This window comes from Nothobranchius furzeri, chromosome 10, assembly GCF_043380555.1.
Source record: "Nothobranchius furzeri strain GRZ-AD chromosome 10, NfurGRZ-RIMD1, whole genome shotgun sequence".
Lineage (NCBI taxonomy): Eukaryota > Metazoa > Chordata > Actinopteri > Cyprinodontiformes > Nothobranchiidae > Nothobranchius > Nothobranchius furzeri.
The window spans coordinates 12,080,652-12,102,013 of record NC_091750.1 but is presented as its reverse complement, the minus strand read 5'-3'; the positions used below and the strand labels follow the sequence as shown (position 1 = coordinate 12,102,013).

The 21,362-nt window shown below is 55.8% G+C and overlaps 1 protein-coding gene across 1 annotated transcript; it reads left to right on the top strand.

The window, feature by feature from the left end:
- The first annotated feature begins 11,962 nt into the window (after nucleotides 1-11,962).
- LOC139072080 (uncharacterized) lies at nucleotides 11,963-16,395 on the top strand. Its single transcript, XM_070555266.1, has 2 exons — nucleotides 11,963-12,371; nucleotides 12,479-16,395. Exon 2 carries the CDS (start codon nucleotides 12,487-12,489, stop codon nucleotides 14,278-14,280), a length of 1,794 nt encoding a protein of 597 aa, XP_070411367.1. The 5' UTR covers nucleotides 11,963-12,371; nucleotides 12,479-12,486; the 3' UTR covers nucleotides 14,281-16,395.
- The last annotated feature ends 4,967 nt before the right edge of the window (nucleotides 16,396-21,362 follow it).

Here is a 21,362-nt window from a genome sequence, read left to right as displayed (position 1 = left end):
CGTCTTGCTTGGGCCTCTCTCCTGGAGGCGCTCAGTCAGACCGAGTGCTGACATAAGGCAAGACGCTCCTCGGGGCGCGTCTTGCTGGGGCCTCTCTCCTGGAGGCGCTCAGTCAGACCCAGTATTCACATGTGGCAAGACGCTCCTCGGGGCGCGTCTTGCTTGGGCCTCTCTCCTGGAGAAGCTCAGTCAGACCCAGTGGTGACACGTGGCAAGACGCTCCTCGGGGCGCGTCTTGCTTGGGCCTCTCTCCTGGAGGCGCTCAGTCAGAACCAGTGTTGACACGTGGCAAGACGCTCCTCAGGGCGCATCTTGGTTGGGCCTCTCTAATGGAGGCGCTCAGTCAGACCCAGTGGTGACATGTAGCAAGACGCTCCTCGGGGTGCGAATTGCTTGGGCCTCTCTCCTGGATGCCCTCTGTCAGACCGAGTGTTGACATGTGGCAAGACTCTCCTCGGTGCGCGTCTTGCTTGGGCTTCTCTCATGGAGGCGCTCAGTCAGACCCATTGTTGACATGTGGCAAGACGCTCCTCGGGGCGTTTCTTGCTTGGGCTTCTCTCCTGGAGGCGCTCAGACAGACCCAGTGTTGACATGTAACAAGACGCTCCTCGGGGCGCGTCTTGCTTGGGCCTCTCTCCTGGAGGCGCTCAGTCAGAACCAGAGGTGACATGTGGCAAGACGCTCCTCGGGGCGCGTCTTGCTTGGGCCTCTCTCCTGGAGGCCCTCTGTCAGACCCAGTGTTGACATGTGGCAAGATGCTCCTCCGAGCGCATCTTGCTTGGGACTCTCTCCTGGAGGCCCTCAGTCAGACCCATTGTTGACATGTGGCAAGACGCTCCTCGGGGCGCGTCTTGCTTGGGCCTCTCTCCTGGAGGCGCTCAGTCAGACCGAGTGCTGACATGTGGCAAAAAGCTACTCGGGGCGCGTCTTGCTTGGGCTTCTCTCCTGGAGGCCCTCAGAAAGACCCATTGTTGACATGTGGCAAGACGCTCCTCGGGGCGCTTCTTGCTTGGGCCTCTCTCCAGAAGGCCCTCAATCAGACCCATTGTTGACCTGTGGCAAGACGCTCCTCGGGGCGCGTCTTGCTTGGACCTCTCTCCTGGAGGCGCTCAGTCAGACTGAGTAGTGACATGTGGCCTGACGCTCCTCGGGGCGCGTCTTGCTTGGGCCTCTCTCCTGGAGGCGCTCAGTCAGACCGAGTGCTGACATGTGGCAAAAAGCTACTCGGGGCGCGTCTTGCTTGGGCTTCTCTCCTGGAGGCCCTCAGTAAGACCCATTGTTGACATGTGGCAAGACGCTCCTCGGGGCGCTTCTTGCTTGGGCCTCTCTCCAGAAGGCCCTCAATCAGACCCATTGTTGACCTGTGGCAAGACGCTCCTCGGGGCGCGTCTTGCTTGGGCCTCTCTCCTGGAGGCGCTCAGTCAGACTGAGTAGTGACATGTGGCCTGACGCTCCTCGAGGCGCGTCTTGCTTGGGCCTCTCTCCTGGAGGCGCTCAGTCAGACCCAGTGGTGACATGTGGCAAGACACTCCTCGGGGCCCTTCTTGCTTGGGCCTCTCTCCTGGAGGCCCTCTGTCAGACCCAGTGTTGACATGTGTCAAGACGCTCCTCGAGGCGCGTCTTGCTTGGGCTTCTCTCCTGGAGGCCCTCAGTCAGACCCATTGTTGACATGTGGCAAGACACTCCTCGGGGTGCGTCTTTCTTGGGCTTCTCTCCTGGAGGCGCTCAGACAGACCCAGTGTTGACATGTGACAAGACGCTCCTCGGGGCGCGTCTTGCTTGGGCCTCTCTCCTGGAGGCGCTCAGTCAGAACCAGAGGTGACATGTGGCAAGACGTTCCTCGGGGCGCGTCTTGCTTGGGCCTCTCTCCTGGAGGCCTTCTGTCAGACCCAGTGTTAACATGTGGCAAGACGCTCCTCCGAGCGCATCTTGCTTTGGCCTCTCTCCTGGAGGCGCTCAGTCAGACCGAGTGCTGACATGTGGCAAGAAGCTCCTCGGGGCGCATCTTGCTTGTGCTTCTCTCCTGGAGGCCCTCAGTAAGACCCATTGTTGACATGTGGCAAGACGCTCCTCGGGGCGCGTCTTGCTTGGGCTTCTCTCCTGGAGGCGCTCAGTCAGACCCAGTATTCACATGTGGCAAGACGCTCCTCGGGGCGCGTCTTGCTTGGGCCTCTCTCCTGGAGAAGCTCAGTCAGACCCAGTGGTGACACGTGGCAAGACGCTCCTCGGGGCGCGTCTTGCTTGGGCCTCTCTCCTGGAGGCGCTCAGTCAGAACCAGTGTTGACACGTGGCAAGACGCTCCTCAGGGCGCATCTTGGTTGGGCCTCTCTAATGGAGGCGCTCAGTCAGACCCAGTGGTGACATGTAGCAAGACGCTCCTCGGGGTGCGAATTGCTTGGGCCTCTCTCCTGGATGCCCTCTGTCAGACCGAGTGTTGACATGTGGCAAGACTCTCCTCGGTGCGCGTCTTGCTTGGGCTTCTCTCATGGAGGCGCTCAGTCAGACCCATTGTTGACATGTGGCAAGACGCTCCTCGGGGCGCTTCTTGCTTGGGCTTCTCTCCTGGAGGCGCTCAGACAGACCCAGTGTTGACATGTAACAAGACGCTCCTCGGGGCGCGTCTTGCTTGGGCCTCTCTCCTGGAGGCGCTCAGTCAGAACCAGAGGTGACATGTGGCAAGACGCTCCTCGGGGCGCGTCTTGCTTGGGCCTCTCTCCTGGAGGCCCTCTGTCAGACCCAGTGTTGACATGTGGCAAGATGCTCCTCCGAGCGCATCTTGCTTGGGACTCTCTCCTGGAGGCCCTCAGTCAGACCCATTGTTGACATGTGGCAAGACGCTCCTCGGGGCGCGTCTTGCTTGGGCCTCTCTCCTGGAGGCGCTCAGTCAGACCGAGTGCTGACATGTGGCAAAAAGCTACTCGGGGCGCGTCTTGCTTGGGCTTCTCTCCTGGAGGCCCTCAGAAAGACCCATTGTTGACATGTGGCAAGACGCTCCTCGGGGCGCTTCTTGCTTGGGCCTCTCTCCAGAAGGCCCTCAATCAGACCCATTGTTGACCTGTGGCAAGACGCTCCTCGGGGCGCGTCTTGCTTGGGCCTCTCTCCTGGAGGCGCTCAGTCAGACTGAGTAGTGACATGTGGCCTGACGCTCCTCGGGGCGCGTCTTGCTTGGGCCTCTCTCCTGGAGGCGCTCAGTCAGACCGAGTGCTGACATGTGGCAAAAAGCTACTCGGGGCGCGTCTTGCTTGGGCTTCTCTCCTGGAGGCCCTCAGTAAGACCCATTGTTGACATGTGGCAAGACGCTCCTCGGGGCGCTTCTTGCTTGGGCCTCTCTCCAGAAGGCCCTCAATCAGACCCATTGTTGACCTGTGGCAAGACGCTCCTCGGGGCGCGTCTTGCTTGGGCCTCTCTCCTGGAGGCGCTCAGTCAGACTGAGTAGTGACATGTGGCCTGACGCTCCTCGGGGTGCGTCTTGCTTGGGCCTCTCTCCTGGAGGCGCTCAGTCAGACCCAGTGGTGACATGTGGCAAGACACTCCTCGGGGCCCTTCTTGCTTGGGCCTCTCTCCTGGAGGCCCTCTGTCAGACCCAGTGTTGACATGTGTCAAGACGCTCCTCGAGGCGCGTCTTGCTTGGGCTTCTCTCCTGGAGGCCCTCAGTCAGACCCATTGTTGACATGTGGCAAGACACTCCTCGGGGTGCGTCTTGCTTGGGCTTCTCTCCTGGAGGCGCTCAGACAGACCCAGTGTTGACATGTGACAAGACGCTCCTCGGGGCGCGTCTTGCTTGGGCCTCTCTCCTGGAGGCGCTCAGTCAGAACCAGAGGTGACATGTGGCAAGACGTTCCTCGGGGCGCGTCTTGCTTGGGCCTCTCTCCTGGAGGCCTTCTGTCAGACCCAGTGTTAACATGTGGCAAGACGCTCCTCCGAGCGCATCTTGCTTTGGCCTCTCTCCTGGAGGCGCTCAGTCAGACCGAGTGCTGACATGTGGCAAGAAGCTCCTCGGGGCGCGTCTTGCTTGTGCTTCTCTCGTGGAGGCCCTCAGTAAGACCCATTGTTGACATGTGGCAAGACGCTCCTCGGGGCGCGTCTTGCTTGGGCTTCTCTCCTGGAGGACCTCAGTCAGACCCATTGTTGACGTGTTGCAAGACGCTCCTCGGGGCGCGTCTTGCTTGGGCCTCTCTCCAGAAGGCCCTCAATCAGACCCAGTGTTGACACGTGGCAAGACGCTCCTCGGGGCGCGTCTTGCTTGGGCCTCTCTCCTGGAGGCGCTCAGTCAGACTGAGTAAAGACATGTGGCCTGACACTCCTCGGGGTGCGTCTTGCTTGGGCCTCTCTCCTGGAGGCGCTCAGTCAGACCCAGTGGTGACATGTGGCAAGACGCTCCTCGGGGCGCGTCTTGCTTGGGCTTCTCTCCTGGAGGCCCTCAGTCAGACCCATTGTTGACATGTGGCAAGACGCTCCTCGGGGCGCGTCTTGCTTGGGCTTCTCTCCTGGAGGCGCTCAGACAGACCGAGTGCTGACATGTGACAAGACGCTCCTCGGGGCCCGTCTTGCTGGGGCTTCTCTCCTGGAGGCCCTCAGTCAGACCCATTGTTGACATGTGGCAAGACGCTCCTCGGGGCGCGTCTTGCTTGGGCCTCTCTCCTGGAGGCGCTCAGTCAGACCCAGTGGTGACATGTGGCAAGACGCTCCTGGGGGCGTGTATTGCTTGGGCCTCTCTCCTGGATGCCCTCTGTCAGACCGAGTGTTGACATGTGGCAAGACTCTCCTCGGGGTGCGTCTTGCTTGGGCTTCTCTCATGGAGGCCCTCAGTCAGACCCAGTGTTGACATGTGTCAAGACGCTCCTCGGGGCGTGTCTTGCTTGGGCCTCTCTCCTGGAGGCGCTCAGTCAGACCCAGTGTTGACATGTGGCAAGACGCTCCTCGGGGCGGGTCTTGCTTGGGATTCTCTCCTGGAGGCCCTCAGTCAGACCCATTGTTGACATGTGGCAAGACGCTCCTCGGGGAACGTCTTGCTTGGGCCTCTCGCCTGGAGGTGCTCAGTCAGACCCAGTGTTGACATGTGGCAAGACGCTCCTCGGGGCGTGTCTTCCTAGGGCCTCTCTCCTGGAGGCGCTCAGTCAGACCCAGTGTTGACATGTGGCAAGACGCTCCTTGGGGCGCGTCTTGCTTGGGCTTCTCTCCTGGAGGCCCTCCGTCAGACCCATTGTTGACATGTGGCAAGACGCTCCTCGAGGTGCGTCTTGCATGGGCCTCTCTCCTGGAGGCGCTCAGTCAGACAGAGTAGTGACATGTGGCAAGACGCTCCTCGGGGCCCGTCTTGCTGGGGCTTCTCTCATGGAGGCACTCAGTCAGACCCAGTGTTGACATGTGGCAAGACGCTCCTCGGTGCTCGTCTTGCTTGGGCCTCTCTCCTGGAGGCGCTCAGTCAGACCCAGTGTTGAAACGTGGCAAGACGCTCCTCGGGGTGCGTCTTGCTTGGGCCTCTCTCCTGGAGGCGCTCAGTGAGACCCATTGGTGACATGTGGCAAGACGCTCCTCGGGGCGCGTCTTGCTTGGGCTTCTCTCATGGAGGCCCTCAGTCAGACCCAGTGTTGACATGTGGCAAGACACTCCTCGGGGCGCGTCTTGCTTGTGCCTCTCTCATGGAGGCCCTCTGTCAGACCCAGTGTTGACATGTGTCAAGACGCTCCTCGGGGCACGTCTTGCTTTGGCCTCTCTCCTGGAGGCCCTCAGTAAGACCCATTGTTGACATGTGGCAAGACGCTCCTCGGGGCGCGTCTTGCTTGGGCTTCTCTCCTTCAGGCCCTCAGTCAGACCCATTGTTGACATGTGGCAAGACGCTCCGCGGGGCGCGTCTTGCTTGGGCTTCTCTCCTGGAGGCGCTCAGACAGACCCAGTGTTGACATGTGACAAGACGCTCCTCGGGGCGCGTCTTGCTTGGGCCTCTCTCCTGGAGGCGCTCAGTCAGAACCAGAGGTGACATGTGGCAAGATGCTCCTCGGGGCGCGTCTTGCTTGGGCCTCTCTCCTGGAGGCCCTCTGTCAGACCCATTGTTAACATGTGGCAAGACGCTCCTCCGAGCGCATCTTGCTTTGGCCTCTCTCCTGGAGGCGCTCAGTCAAACCGAGTGCTGACATGTGGCAAGAAGCTCCTCGGGGCGCGTCTTGCTTGGGCTTCTCTCCTGGAGGCCCTCAGTAAGACCCAGTGTTGACACGTGGCAAGACGCTCCTCGGGGCGCGTCTTGCTTGGGCCTCTCACCTGGAGGCGCTCAGTCAGACTGAGTAGTGACATGTGGCCTGACGCTCCTCGGGGCGCGTCTTGCTTGGGCCTCTCTCCTGGAGGCCCTCTTTCAGACCCAGTGTTGACATGTGGCAAGACGCTCCTCCGAGCGCATCTTGCTTGGGACTCTCTCCTGGAGGCGCTCAGTTAGACCGAGAAGTGACATGTGGCAAGACGCTCCTCGGGGCGCGTCTTGCTTCGGGCTCTCTCCTGGAGGCACTCAGTCAGGACCAGTGGTGACACGTGGCAAGACGCTCCTTTGGGCGCATCTTGCTTGGGCCTCTCTCCTGGAGGCGCTCAGTCAGACCCTGTGTTGACACGTGGCAAGACGCTCATGGGTGCGCGTCTTGCTTGGGCCTCTCTCCTGGAGGCGCTCAGTCAGACCCAGTGTTGACACATGGCAAGACACTCCTCGGGGCGCGTCTTGCTTGGGCCTCTCTCCAGAAGGCCCTCAATCAGACCCAGTGTTGACACATGGCAAGACGCTCCTCGGGGCGCGTCTTGCTTGGGCCTCTCTCCTGGAGGCGCTCAGTCAGACCGAGTGCTGACATAAGGCAAGACGCTCCTCGGGGCGCGTCTTGATGGGGCCTCTCTCCTGGAGGCGCTCAGTCAGACCCAGTGCTGACATGTGGCAAGACGCTCCTCGGGGCGCGTCTTGCTTGGGCCTCTCTCCTGGAGAAGCTCAGTCAGACCCAGTGGTGACACGTGGCAAGACGCTCCTCGGGGCGCGTCTTGCTTGGGCCTCTCTCCTGGAAGCGCTCAGTCAGACCGAGTGCTGACATAAGGCAAGACGCTCCTCGGGGCGCGTCTTGCTGGGGCCTCTCTCCTGGAGGCGCTCAGTCAGACCCAGTATTCACATGTGGCAAGACGCTCCTCGGGGCGCGTCTTGCTTGGGCCTCTCTCCTGGAGAAGCTCAGTCAGACCCAGTGGTGACACGTGGCAAGACGCTCCTCGGGGCGCGCCTTGCTTGGGCCTCTCTCCTGGAGGCGCTCAGTCAGAACCAGTGTTGACACGTGGCAAGACGCTCCTCAGGGCGCATCTTGGTTGGGCTTCTCTCATGGAGGCGCTCAGTCAGACCCATTGTTGACATGTGGCAAGACGCTCCTCGGGGCGCTTCTTGCTTGGGCTTCTCTCCTGGAGGCGCTCAGACAGACCCAGTGTTGACATGTAACAAGACGCTCCTCGGGGCGCGTCTTGCTTGGGCCTCTCTCCTGGAGGCGCTCAGTCAGAACCAGAGGTGACATGTGGCAAGACGCTCCTCGGGGCGCGTCTTGCTTGGGCCTCTCTCCTGGAGGCCCTCTGTCAGACCCAGTGATGACATGTGGCAAGATGCTCCTCCGAGCGCATCTTGCTTGGGACTCTCTCCTGGAGGCCCTCAGTCAGACCCATTGTTGACATGTGGCAAGACGCGCCGGGCGCTCAGTCAGACCGAGTGCTGACATGTGGCAAAAAGCTACTCGGGGCGCGTCTTGCTTGGGCTTCTCTCCTGGAGGCCCTCAGTAAGACCCATTGTTGACATGTGGCAAGACGCTCCTCGGGGCGCTTCTTGCTTGGGCCTCTCTCCAGAAGGCCCTCAATCAGACCCATTGTTGACCTGTGGCAAGACGCTCCTCGGGGCGCGTCTTGCTTGGTCCTCTCTCCTGGAGGCGCTCAGTCAGACTGAGTAGTGACATGTGGCCTGACGCTCCTCGGGGCGCGTCTTGCTTGGGCCTCTCTCCTGGAGGCGCTCAGTCAGACCGAGTGCTGACATGTGGCAAAAAGCTACTCGGGGCGCGTCTTGCTTGGGCTTCTCTCCTGGAGGCCCTCAGTCAGACCCATTGTTGACATGTGGCAAGACGCTCCTCGGGGCGCTTCTTGCTTGGGCCTCTCTCCAGAAGGCCCTCAATCAGACCCATTGTTGACCTGTGGCAAGACGCTCCTCGGGGCGCGTCTTGCTTGGGCCTCTCTCCTGGAGGCGCTCAGTCAGACTGAGTAAAGACATGTGGCCTGACACTCCTCGGGGCGCGTGTTGCTTGGGCCTCTCTCCTGGAGGCCCTCTGTCAGACCCAGTGTTGACATGTGTCAAGACGCTCCTCGGGGCGCGTCTTGCTTGGGCTTCTCTCCTGGAGGCCCTCAGTCAGACCCATTGTTGACATGTGGCAAGACGCTCCTCGGGGCGCGTCTTGCTTGGGCTTCTCTCCTGGAGGCGCTCAGTCAGACCCAGTGTTGACATGTGGCAAGACGCTCCTCGCTGCGCGTCTTGCTTGGGCCTCTCTCCTGGAGAAGCTCAGTCAGACCCAGTGGTGACACGTGGCAAGACGCTCCTCGGGGCGTGTCTTGCTTGGGCCTCTCTCCTGGAGGCGCTCAGTCAGACCCAGTGTTGACACGTGGCAAGACGCTCCTCAGGGCGCGTCTTGGTTGGGCCTCTCTCCTGGAGGCACTCAGTCTGACCCAGTGTTGACATGTGTCAAGACGCTCCTCGGGGCGTGTCTTGCATGGGCCTCTCTCCTGGAGGCGCTCAGTCAGACCCAGTGTTGACATGTGGCGAGACGCTCCTCGGGGCGCGTCTTGCTTGGGCTTCTCTCCTGGAGGCCCTCAGTCAGACCCAGTGTTGACATATGGCAAGACGCTCCTCGGGGCACGTCTTGCTTGGGCCTCTCTCCAGAAGGCCCTCAATCAGACCCAGTGTTGACACGTGGCAAGACGCTCCTCGGGGCGCTTCTTGCTTGGGCCTCTCTCCTGGAGGCGCTCAGTCAGACCAAGTGCTGACATAAGGCAAGATGCTCCTCGGGGCGCGTCTTTCTGGGGCCTCTCTCCTGGAGGCGCTCAGTCAGACCCAGTGCTGACATGTGGCAAGACGCTCCTCGGGGCGCGTCTTGCTTGGGCCTCTCTCCTGGAGGCGCTCAGTCAGACCCAGTATTCACATGTGGCAAGACGCTCCTCGGGGCGCGTCTTGCTTGGGCCTCTCTCCTGGAGAAGCTCAGTCAGACCCAGTGGTGGCACGTGGCAAGACGCTCCTCTGGGCGCGTCTTGCTTGGGCCTCTCTCCTGGAGGCGCTCAGTCAGACCCAGTGTTGACACGTGGCAAGACGCTCCTCGGGGCGCGTCTTGCTTGGGCCTCTCTCCTGGAGGCGCTCAGTCAGACCCAGTGTTGGCATGTGGCAAGACGCTCCTCAGGGCGCATCTTGGTTGGGCCTCTCTACTGGAGGCGCTCAGTCAGACCCAGTGGTGACATGTAGCAAGACGCTCCTCGGGGCGCGTATTGCTTGGGCCTCTCTCCTTGATGCCTTCTGTCACACCGAGTGTTGACATGTGGCAAGACTCTCCTCGGGGCGCGTCTTGCTTGGGCTTCTCTCATGGAGGCCCTCAGTCAGACCCATTGTTGACATGTGTCAAGACGCTCCTCGGGGCGTGTCTTGCTTGGGCCTCTCTCCTGGAGGTGCTCAGTCAGACCCAGTATTGACATGTGGCAAGACGCTCCTCGGGGCGCGTCTTGCCTGGGCTACTCTCCTGGAGGCCCTCAGTCAGACCCATTGTTGACATGTGGCAAGACGCTCCTCGGGGCGCGTCTTGCTTGGGCTTCTCTCCTGGAGGCGCTCAGACAGACCCAGTGTTGACATGTGACAAGACGCTCCTCGAGGCTGTAACGTGAGGAAATATGGGTTTTCTGTCACAATGGTGGTGTTGGACTCAGCTGTGTCAAAGCTGGGTCGCTGAGAACTTTCACCCACAGATTAAGACCTGAACGCCAGCGAGTCTGGGAGGAAACCATAACATCTGCCACCTGCAGTCTACCAGAAGATGTGTTTACATGAGTTGTACCCAGACCAAGTCAAAACATAAAGTTTAAACTTCTTTTTCTTGATTTTAATGTTAAAATAACCATTATCATTTTGCTCATTATAAATGTGTTTAATCAAATGAATGACTATTATGCTTTGGGGTAATTATAATGGATTAATGAATCCACACTTAAGTAGATAATGTTGAATGTGTGGTACTGACCTTCACACTCAAGCACACAAACATTCACACACACCCACACACATCTTGCCCACAGTAAACTCCAGACACATTTGATGACGCACATGTTTTGCTTTGAGAAGAGAAAGGTTTTTGGTAAGTTTTCAGTCTTTTGATTCAGTTCGTGTTGGACAACGAGAGAGAACAGACCTGAAAACCAAAGGGGGGGCAGAGCCTGTTGGCTCGTTCTTCCCCCCTTTCACGCTGTTTCTGCCAAGCCAGGCAGAATAGCTGAATCGCGACTTCTAACGAAGACTCATTACCGAGTCTTTTGATTTCTGAGTGAATTAACTTAAGAAAGCGCATCGATAAAACGCTCTACCATCCACGTGTACCGAGGGCAACTCTGGACCGGTTCCGTTCGACACCTATGTCTCCTGTCAGCCGCCGGTGTCATCTGGATGAACCACAACATCCTCCACGGCCCGGATCCGAAAGAGGGTCCACAAGAGTTCGGTGAGACAGAGCACGGTTTTAGCGTTTGATGCAGTTCTCTGATAAGACCTAAGTTTATCCAAACCATCACTTCACTCAGACACCTGTTTCTTCTTGAAGCAAAATCAGACTCACACACGCATTCATGTCACAACATTCTCAATCTTCATAAATTCACCAGAAGGTCTATTTGAGCAAGAACAGCATATAAACTGTTAAAAGATTGTCCCACAAAGTTGCCAATGTGATTGTTATTTCCTGTTTGTCAATTTTCAAAATCATTAGTTTAATTTGAAGAATTAAAACTTTTAATCCTTCAAACTTGTTTCCTCATTGAACTGAAACACAGACACTCAGATATTATCGGCAGTTTATGGATGAAAACAACCTTTGAGTCTTCTGAACAATATAAAATTTGGTTATTGATTTATTAAAATTAATATTCTGAATTAATACGTAGCATGGTTTCTCTTTCATAAAAGAGCATAAATCCATAACGCTACATTTAATGGCGAGCGTATCCAGTCTTCTATATCTGCGATATGTCTGATTTCTTACATCTAAAAGCTACAAACAACGCTTTTCTCTGTGTTTCACTTTGATGTCTTATTTTGAACTTAACCGGAAATTGTTCCGCTGAAGTCACTCTTCCGGGAGGCGTCCTGGTGGAAACTTGACCGGGAAGATCTCCGATCTCAAATTGACCGCAAATTACAGACCTAACTTTGATTTATCCCATCTTCGCCTTCGGAGCGAACGTGTGAGTTGTGCTTTTGACTCAATTCTGTCCATTTTGACGCGCCGCCGCGTCTCTAGTCTAACCTCAGGTCGGAAAGCTACGTTTCCGCTCTGACCATTGCTGGGTGAGCTACCGTGAGCAGCTTATCCTCAGTTCCTAAAATTATCACTAAATTCTCCGAACCTCAGAACCGAGACTAAATTCTCGGACACCTTTCGTCTCAGTGTGTTGACACTGTGGGCGAGCTATTGTGGAAAATATCTCCATTGCATGAGCGACTTATAGAAACAATCTGAACGGAATGCCCGTAGGCACCTACTGTTGCTTGATTGCACGGTAAACGTCGTAAGCCGGGTTATGGCCGTCACGCGTTACTGCATTCAGATTGCGTACATTTTTTGAAGTCCGTATTACAAGCGGGGCGAGATGCCTACTTGTTAATCGGGAAAATTTAAGTCTGGTCGCTACAGACAAAGAACGCTAGACCTGGCCGGGGAGCTAAGCTAGCACCACAGTTACACAAAAAGGGAACGCGTCCCGTTAGATTGTCATACCATTTCTGACACAGTCAGTCTGTGTCCTCACAAAACCCGCATTGGCGGTGGTTCTTGTAAATCGCTACGGTGTGTAGAATCTACATTTTGCTACGTTTGTCCGTCTGATAGCATCTCGGCAGCGTAGGGTTTATTATTTTTTTTATTATTTTTATTTTGGACCGGTGATTGGGTCGGCTTTCACAGCCTCCGTTGCTCGGTTCCATGCCTTTTTCTTCCATCTTGTGAAGTTGTGTGTATTCATTTCTCTATCAACAATTCCTTGTTTTACCCTGTGTCATAAAGTTAAGTAGGCTACGGACAGTCCTTGTTTGTGTGAGACATATTAAGGAATCTGCCCGGAGTTTTACGTCGGCTCAGAAGGTAAAAACGCGAGTTGCTCTGAACTTAATGGGAGATGGACGAGACACGACAAAATCTTTCTTGCACTGTTACACCTGGTGTAAGGTTCTCTGACGTTCTGCTTCCAGAACATGCCATGACGCAGGAGACTGTTCACCGGCCGAGCATCGCTGGTCCCTCCGCCCGCCCGAACGGGCCCGTTTTAGGCGGGTGCCGCCGGTCGGGAGCAGTGGGGACTAGTGGCTGCGGTTCGGTGCCAGCTGCACTGGGTCGGAGGTGGTTCTGGTCTGCAATTCATGACGTGAATTCAAACAACATGCTGTTTACGGTCATAACGTTTTTTCTTTACTTTTATTTCTTCCAGGGGGTCAAAAACCCACCATCAACATCAAGGTTTGAAATAAACAACACTTTCTCTGCTGCTTTTAAGATGAATAAATCTCTTGAGCCTATGGTTAACCTCTCTAACAAACAGGTTGTGCTTAACCCTTTGTTTCCTAATGCTTCTCCTCTGTCATCCATGTTAAAGGCTGAACATCTCTCCAGCATGGGTGTGAAATCTTCAGGCTGTGACCCACCGCTTCAGTCAGAGGTCTGTTTTACTCGTCAGTCCGCCTCATGCACAAACCAGCTTCTTTATCGGGGCGTGATGGAAACGTCAGCCGCCGTGAAACACTTGTGGTCTCCGGACGGAGCTACCATGCCATTTAAGGGGTTTGTGCCCGGACATCTTGACCTTTATGTGAATGACCTTGTCACTTTTCAGTTTGTGACCTCTGCTAATACGGTGGCCAATTCTTTTCTCCTTTCACAGGGGTGTGACTTAGTCTCGGGCCTCTGTGCTCTCTTTCCTGTGATTTCTCTTACAGGTGACCACGACGACACAGAAAACCCTGCGGTTTCCAGCAGTCCTGTGGTCAGTGGCGATATTAAAGGTGGCTCGGTGGTTGCTGCGCACACCTCTCTCACGGGCTCGGGAAGGCAACCCGGCCCGGGAGGTGTAGGTGCGTGCAGTGATGCTATGCTCGGGGCCCCTCCTGACAAAGGGGGGGTGCTGAGTGGCTCTGAGTTTTCCGTTGCGGACTTCAACCGGTTCGGGGGAACGCCTCCTCCGAGCGGGCGGGTCATTGCAGAAATCGACACTGACCTTCCACCAATTCAGCTGGCAACATTGACCTCCGACCCGGAGTTAGGTGCTGCACCTTCTACGGGGCGGAGTTCTAGTCAGTCTGTAAATACTCTGGTTAAACCGGGTTTTTCTGATTCAGTGTGGGAACCTCCATCATTCTTGGGAATAAAGTATTCTTGGTTTCAGTTTTCAGGACAGACCATGTTCCTAAAGCTAGCATCATGTCTGTATCTGATTCTAAACATGGCTAGGTTTGCTTTGACACCCGTGACACAACCATCCTTGGATCACTCCTTTTCAGAACCTCCAAGTCCAACACCTCCAGGTCTTTGGACATCTGAACACCTACTCTTTCAGCACGATTCAGGTGACGATGTGCATCTTTTTGGTAATAGGGCTTTTAAGAGCTTAAGAACTGTTCTTTGTTATGCTTCTCCTGTCTCACAGACACGGCATAAGTTTGAGAAAAAAAAGGGGGGTGGGGAGCCTCCTCCCGCTTTGCGAGCATCGGTTTCGCATTTCCAGTTCACTACTATTTCTGATCACAACAAAGTCGCCTCCGTAAAGCTGCAACCCAACTTTGAGCAGGTAAAATCAGGTTCTGATCTAACAGCTACACCATCAGCTTCGCTCCAGTTCCAAACGGGACCCTCAGGTAAATTCAAACAAGTTTCCCTGTGGGTTCGTAACACAAGATACAAACAGTTTGATAACCAAATCGCTTATGAGCCTGCTCCCACTGATACGTCCAAACTCGTGTCTCTGTGGGTCCGCAATACCAGATTCAAAACTCTATTCTGACCGACTATTCTGACCGGATTCTTTTCCACTGACTGGTGGACCGTTACAAATTCTCTCGTTTGTGGGATGAATTTTTAACAAATGTGATATCCTTTGGGTTTTTTTTTTTCAGGTTACCTGCCTCCAGCCAGGGTCCTGTTACTAACTCACATCTTTAGGGATTACTAACCTACTGATTTACATTTTTAGAACTGATTTACATCTCTATCTTTTTATTAGTGCTTTGTGTAGCATGATTATATTTGATTACAAAGTTAATTTTATTTTGTTACTATTTCCCTTAAAGGGCCACAAGCCAATTTGCCCTTCATTTTCATGATTATTTCCTTTATATATATGCCCTTAATTAATGCAGCCTGCTGAGTTTCACATATCAGTTAGGATTTACTTTCTTTTATTTGTGTTTTCCCTGCATCACGTTTTTACATGACACGTAGAACAGGGTGCAGTACATTTCTTCTTTAGATAATTCACAAAAGGCACCCACATTTTCCCAGAGGCACCCATAGATAGGTTTTGATTGATTTCTTTGTTTTGCATCAAATGCTATCTATCGTGTGGGCTGTCTCACTTTGTCTCCTTCTCCGAGCTCGTATGGACTACATCCCATCAGAGGGGTCGTCTTCACCATCCTTCAACTGGTTTCCTGTCGCATGGGGCTTCGGTCGTGGTTCGAGATGGGTCGAGGTCTGCGCTGGACTTCGCCTGGACTACGCCTGGGGAATACATCACCTGCCCAGCTCCGTGTGGCACACGAGCTGCTTATCCTTTGCATACCTTTGCATTATTGCTGATGAAAATTAACTGCTGTTGAAATAGCTCTGCTTTCAAGATTCCTAAGTGGATTACTTTACAATGATTGCAACAGTTTTGGCCTTAATCATCTGATCAGGATAGACTCCCTTCTACACGAGACCTGTGGTGACGCTTCATCGTTCCTGCCTTCATCTGGGATGTCTACCTTTACGAGAACATCACGTTATTGTGGTTGTGACGTCAGGTGGCCTCTGCTTGACCTCCATGTCGTCACAAAAGGGGGGAATGTAACGTGAGGAAATATGGGTTTTCTGTCACAATGGTGGTGTTGGACTCAGCTGTGTCAAAGCTGGGTCGCTGAGAACTTTCACCCACAGATTAAGACCTGAACGCCAGCGAGTCTGGGAGGAAACCATAACATCTGCCACCTGCAGTCTACCAGAAGATGTGTTTACATGAGTTGTACCCAGACCAAGTCAAAACATAAAGTTTAAACTTCTTTTTCTTGATTTTAATGTTAAAATAACCATTATCATTTTGCTCATTATAAATGTGTTTAATCAAATGAATGACTATTATGCTTTGGGGTAATTATAATGGATTAATGAATCCACACTTAAGTAGATAATGTTGAATGTGTGGTACTGACCTTCACACTCAAGCACACAAACATTCACACACACCCACACACATCTTGCCCACAGTAAACTCCAGACACATTTGATGACGCACATGTTTTGCTTTGAGAAGAGAAAGGTTTTTGGTAAGTTTTCAGTCTTTTGATTCAGTTCGTGTTGGACAACGAGAGAGAACAGACCTGAAAACCAAAGGGGGGGCAGAGCCTGTTGGCTCGTTCTTCCCCCCTTTCACGCTGTTTCTGCCAAGCCAGGCAGAATAGCTGAATCGCGACTTCTAACGAAGACTCATTACCGAGTCTTTTGATTTCTGAGTGAATTAACTTAAGAAAGCGCATCGATAAAACGCTCTACCATCCACGTGTACCGAGGGCAACTCTGGACCGGTTCCGTTCGACACCTATGTCTCCTGTCAGCCGCCGGTGTCATCTGGATGAACCACAACATCCTCCACGGCCCGGATCCGAAAGAGGGTCCACAAGAGTTCGGTGAGACAGAGCACGGTTTTAGCGTTTGATGCAGTTCTCTGATAAGACCTAAGTTTATCCAAACCATCACTTCACTCAGACACCTGTTTCTTCTTGAAGCAAAATCAGACTCACACACGCATTCATGTCACAACATTCTCAATCTTCATAAATTCACCAGAAGGTCTATTTGAGCAAGAACAGCATATAAACTGTTAAAAGATTGTCCCACAAAGTTGCCAATGTGATTGTTATTTCCTGTTTGTCAATTTTCAAAATCATTAGTTTAATTTGTAGAATTAAAACTTTTAATCCTTCAAACTTGTTTCCTCATTGAACTGAAACACAGACACTCAGATATTATCGGCAGTTTATGGATGAAAACAACCTTTGAGTCTTCTGAACAATATAAAATTTGGTTATTGATTTATTAAAATTAATATTCTGAATTAATACGTAGCATGGTTTCTCTTTCATAAAAGAGCATAAATCCATAACGCTACAGGGCGCTTCTTGCTTGGGCCTCTCTCCTGGAGGCGCTCAGTCAGAACCAGAGGTGACATGTGGCAAGACGCTCCTCGGGGCGCGTCTTGCTTGGGCCTCTCTCCTGGAGGCCCTCTGTCAGACCCAGTGTTGACATGTGGCAAGACGCTCCTCCGAGCGCATCTTGCTTGGGACTCTCTCCTGGAGGCCCTCAGTCAGACCCATTGTTGACATGTGGCAAGACGCTCCTCGGGGCGCGTCTTGCTTGGGCCTCTCTCCTGGAGGCGCTCAGTCAGACCCAGTGTTGACATGTGGCAAGATGCTCCTCGGGGCGCGTCTTGCTTGGGCCTCTCTCCTGGAGGCCCTCTGTCAGACCCAGTGTTAACATGTGGCAAGACGCTCCTCCGAGCGCATATTGCTTTGGCCTCTCTCCTGGAGGCGCTCAGTCAAACCGAGTGCTGACATGTGGCAAGAAGCTCCTCGGGGCGCGTCTTGCTTGGGCTTCTCTCCTGGAGGCCCTCAGTAAGACCCAGTGTTGACACGTGGCAAGACGCTCCTCGGAGCGCGTCTTGCTTGGGCCTCTCTCCTGGAGGCGCTCAGTCAGACTGAGTAGTGACATGTGGCCTGACGCTCCTCGGGGCGCGTCTTGCTTGGTTCTCTCTCCTGGAGGCCCTCTGTCAGACCCAGTGTTGACATGTGGCAAGACGCTCCTCCGAGCGCATCTTGCTTGGGACTCTCTCCTGGAGGCGCTCAGTTAGACCGAGAAGTGACATGTGGCTAGACGCTCCTTGGGGCGCGTCTTGCTTGGGCCTCTCTCCTGGAGGCGCTCAGTCAGACCGAGTGCTGACATAAGGCAAGACGCTCCTCGGGGCGCGTCTTGCTTCGGGCTCTCTCCTGGAGGCACTCAGTCAGGACCAGTGGTGACACGTGGCAAGACGCTCCTCGGGGCGCATCTTGCTTGGGCCTCTCTCCTGGAGGCGCTCAGTCAGACCCTGTGTTGACATGTGGCAAGACGCTCCTCGGGGCGGGTCTTGCTTGGGCTTCTCTCCTGGAGGCCCTCAGTCAGACCCATTGTTTACATGTGGCAAGACGCTCGGACCCAGTGCTGACATGTGGCAAGACGCTCCTCGGGGCGCGTCTTGCTTGGGCCTCTCTCCTGGAGGCGCTCAGTCAGACCCATTGTTGACATGTGGCAAGACGCTCCTCGGGGCGCGTCTTGCTTGGGCTTCTCTCCTGGAGGCACTCAGTCAGACCCAGTGTTGACATGTGGCAAGACGCTCCTCAGGGCGCATCTTGGTTGGGCCTCTCTCCTGGAGGCGCTCAGTCAGACCCAGTGGTGACATGTAGCAAGACGCTCCTCGGGGCGCGTCTTGCTTGGGCCCCTCTCCTGGAGGCGCTCAGTCAGACCCAGTGTTGACATGTGGCACGACGCTCCTCGTGGCGCGTCTTGCTTGGGCCTCTCTCCTGGAGAAGCTCAGTCAGACCCAGTGGTGACACGTGGCAAGACGCTCCTCGGGGCGTGTCTTGCTTGGGCCTCTCTCCTGGAGGCGCTCAGTCAGACCCAGTGTTGACACGTGGCAAGACGCTCCTCAGGGCGCGTCTTGGTTGGGCCTCTCTCCTGGAGGCGCTCAGTCTGACCCAGTGTTGACATGTGTCAAGACGCTCCTCGGGGCGTGTCTTGCATGGGCCTCTCTCCTGGAGGCGCTCAGTCAGACCCAGTGTTGACATGTGGCAAGACGCTCCTCGGGGCGCGTCTTGCTTGGGCTTCTCTCCTGGAGGCCCTCAGTCAGACCCAGTGTTGACATATGGCAAGACGCTCCTCGGGGCACGTCTTGCTTGGGCCTCTCTCCAGAAGGCCCTCAATCAGACCCAGTGTTGACACGTGGCAAGACGCTCCTCGGGGTGCTTCTTGCTTGGGCCTCTCTCCTGGAGGCGCTCAGTCAGACCAAGTGCTGACATAAGGCAAGACGCTCCTCGGGGCGCGTCTTGCTGGGGCCTCTCTCCTGGAGGCGCTCAGTCAGACCCAGTGCTGACATGTGGCAAGACGCTCCTCGGGGCGCGTCTTGCTTGGGCCTCTCTCCTGGAGGCGCTCAGTCAGACCCAGTATTCACATGTGGCAAGACGCTCCTCGGGGCGCGTCTTGCTTGGGCCTCTCTCCTGGAGAAGCTCAGTCAGACCCAGTGGTGACACGTGGCAAGACGCTCCTCGGGGCGCGTCTTGCTTGGGCCTCTCTCCTGGAGGCGCTCAGTCAGACCCAGTGTTGACACGTGGCAAGATGCTCCTCGGGGCGCGTCTTGCTTAGGCCTCTCTCCTGGAGGCGCTCAGTCAGACCCAGTGTTGGCATGTGGCAAGACGCTCCTCAGGGCGCATCTTGGTTGGGCCTCTCTCCTGGAGGCGCTCAGTCAGACCCAGTGGTGACATGTAGCAAGACGCTCCTCGGGGCGCGTATTGCTTGGGCCTCTCTCCTGGATGCCCTCTGTCAGACCCAGTGTTAACATGTGGCAAGACGCTCCTCCAAGCGCATCTTGCTTTGGCCTCTCTCCTGGAGGCGCTCAGTCAAACAGAGTGCTGACATGTGGCAAGAAGCTCCTCGGGGCGCGTCTTGCTTGGGCTTCTCTCCTGGAGGCCCTCAGTAAGACCCATTGTTGACATGTGGCAAGACGCTCCTCCGGGCGCGTCTTGCTTGGGCTTCTCTCCTGGAGGCCCTCAGTCAGACCCATTGTTGACATGTGGCAAGACGCTCCTCGGGGCGCGTCTTGCTTGGGCCTCTCTCCAGAAGGCCCTCAATCAGACCCAGTGTTGACACGTGGCAAGACGCTCCTCGGGGCGCGTCTTGCTTGGGCCTCTCTCCTGGAGGCGCTCAGTCAGACTGAGTAGTGACATGTGGCCTGACGCTCCTCGGGGCGCGTCTTGCTTGGGCCTATCTCCTGGAGGCGCTCAGTCAGAACCAGAGGTGACATGTGGCAAGACGCTCCTCGGGGCGCGTCTTGCTTGGGCCTCTCTCCTGGAGGCGCTCAGTCAAACCGAGTGCTGACATGTGGCAAGAAGCTCCTCGGGGCGCATCTTGCTTGGGCTTCTCTCCTGGAGGCCCTCAGTAAGACCCATTGTTGACATGTGGCAAGACGCTCCTCCGGGCGCGTCTTGCTTGGGCTTCTCTCCTGGAGGCCCTCTGTCAGACCCAGTGTTGACATGTGTCAAGACGCTCATCGGGGCGCGTCTTGCTTGGGCTTCTCTCCTGGAGGCCCTCAGTCAGACCCATTGTTGACATGTGGCAAGACGCTCCTCGGGGCGCGTCTTGCTTGGGCTTCTCTCCTGGAGGCGCTCAGACAGACCCAGTGTTGACATGTGACAAGACGCTCCTCGGGGTGCGTCTTGCTTGGGCCTCTCTCCTGGAGGCGCTCTGTCAGAACCAGTGTTAACATGTGGCAAGACGCTCCTCCGAGCGCATCTTGCTTTGGCCTCTTTCCTGGAGGCGCTCAGTCAGACCGAGTGCTGACATGTGGCAAGAAGCTCCTCGGGGCGCGTCTTGCTTGGGCTTCTCTCCTAGAGAACCTCACTAAGACCCATTGTTGACATGTGGCAAGACGCTGCTCGGGGCGCGTCTTGCTTGGGCTTCTCTCCTGGAGGACCTCAGTCAGACCCATTGTTGACATGTGGCAAGACGCTCCTCGGGGCGCGTCTTGCTTGGGCCTCTCTCCAGAAGGACCTCAATCAGACCCAGTGTTGACACGTGGCAAGACGCTCCTCGGGGCGCGTCTTGCTTGGGCCTCTCTCCTGGAGGTGCTCAGTCAGACTGAGTAAAGACATGTGGCCTGACGCTCCTCGGGGCGCGTCTTGCTGGGGCCTCTCTCCTCGAGGCGCTCAGTCAGACCCAGTGCTGACATGTGGCAAGACGCTCCTCGGGGCGCGTCTTGCTTGGGCCTCTCTCCTGGAGGCGCTCAGTCAGACCCAGTATTCACATGTGGCAAGACGCTCCTCGGGGCGCGTCTTGCTTGGGCCTCTCTCCTGGAGAAGCTCAGTCAGACCCAGTGGTGACACGTGGCAAGACGCTCCTCGGGGCGCGTCTTGCTTGGGCCTCTCTCCTGGAGGCGCTCAGTCAGACCCAGTGTTGACACGTGGCAAGACGCTCCTCGGGGCGCGTCTTGCTTGGGCCTCTCTCCTGGAGGCGCTCAGTCAGACCCAGTGTTGGCATGTGGCAAGACGCTCCTCAGGGCGCATCTTGGTTGGGCGTCTCTCCTGGAGGCGCTCAGTCAGACCCAGTGGTGACATGTAGCAAGACGCTCCTCGGGGCGCGTATTGCTTGGGTCTCTCTCCTGGATGCCCTCTGTCAGACCGAGTGTTGACATGTGGCAAGACTCTCCTCGGGGCGCGTCTTGCTTGGGCTTCTCTCATGGAGGCCCTCAGTCAGACCCAGTGTTGACATGTGTCAAGACGCTCCTCGGGGCGTGTCTTGCCTGGGCTACTCTCCTGGAGGCCCTCAGTCAGACCCATTGTTGACATGTGGCAAGACGCTCCTCGGGGCGCGTCTTGCTTGGGCTTCTCTCCTAGAGGCCCTCACTAGGACCCATTGTTGACATGTGGCAAGACGCTCCTCGGGGCGCGTCTTGCTTGGGCCTCTCTCCAGAAGGCCCTCAATCAGACCCAGTGTTGACACGTGGCAAGACGCTCCTCGGGGCGCGTCTTGCTTGGGCCTCTCTCCTGGAGGCGCTCAGTCAGACTGAGTAGTGACATGTGGCCTGAC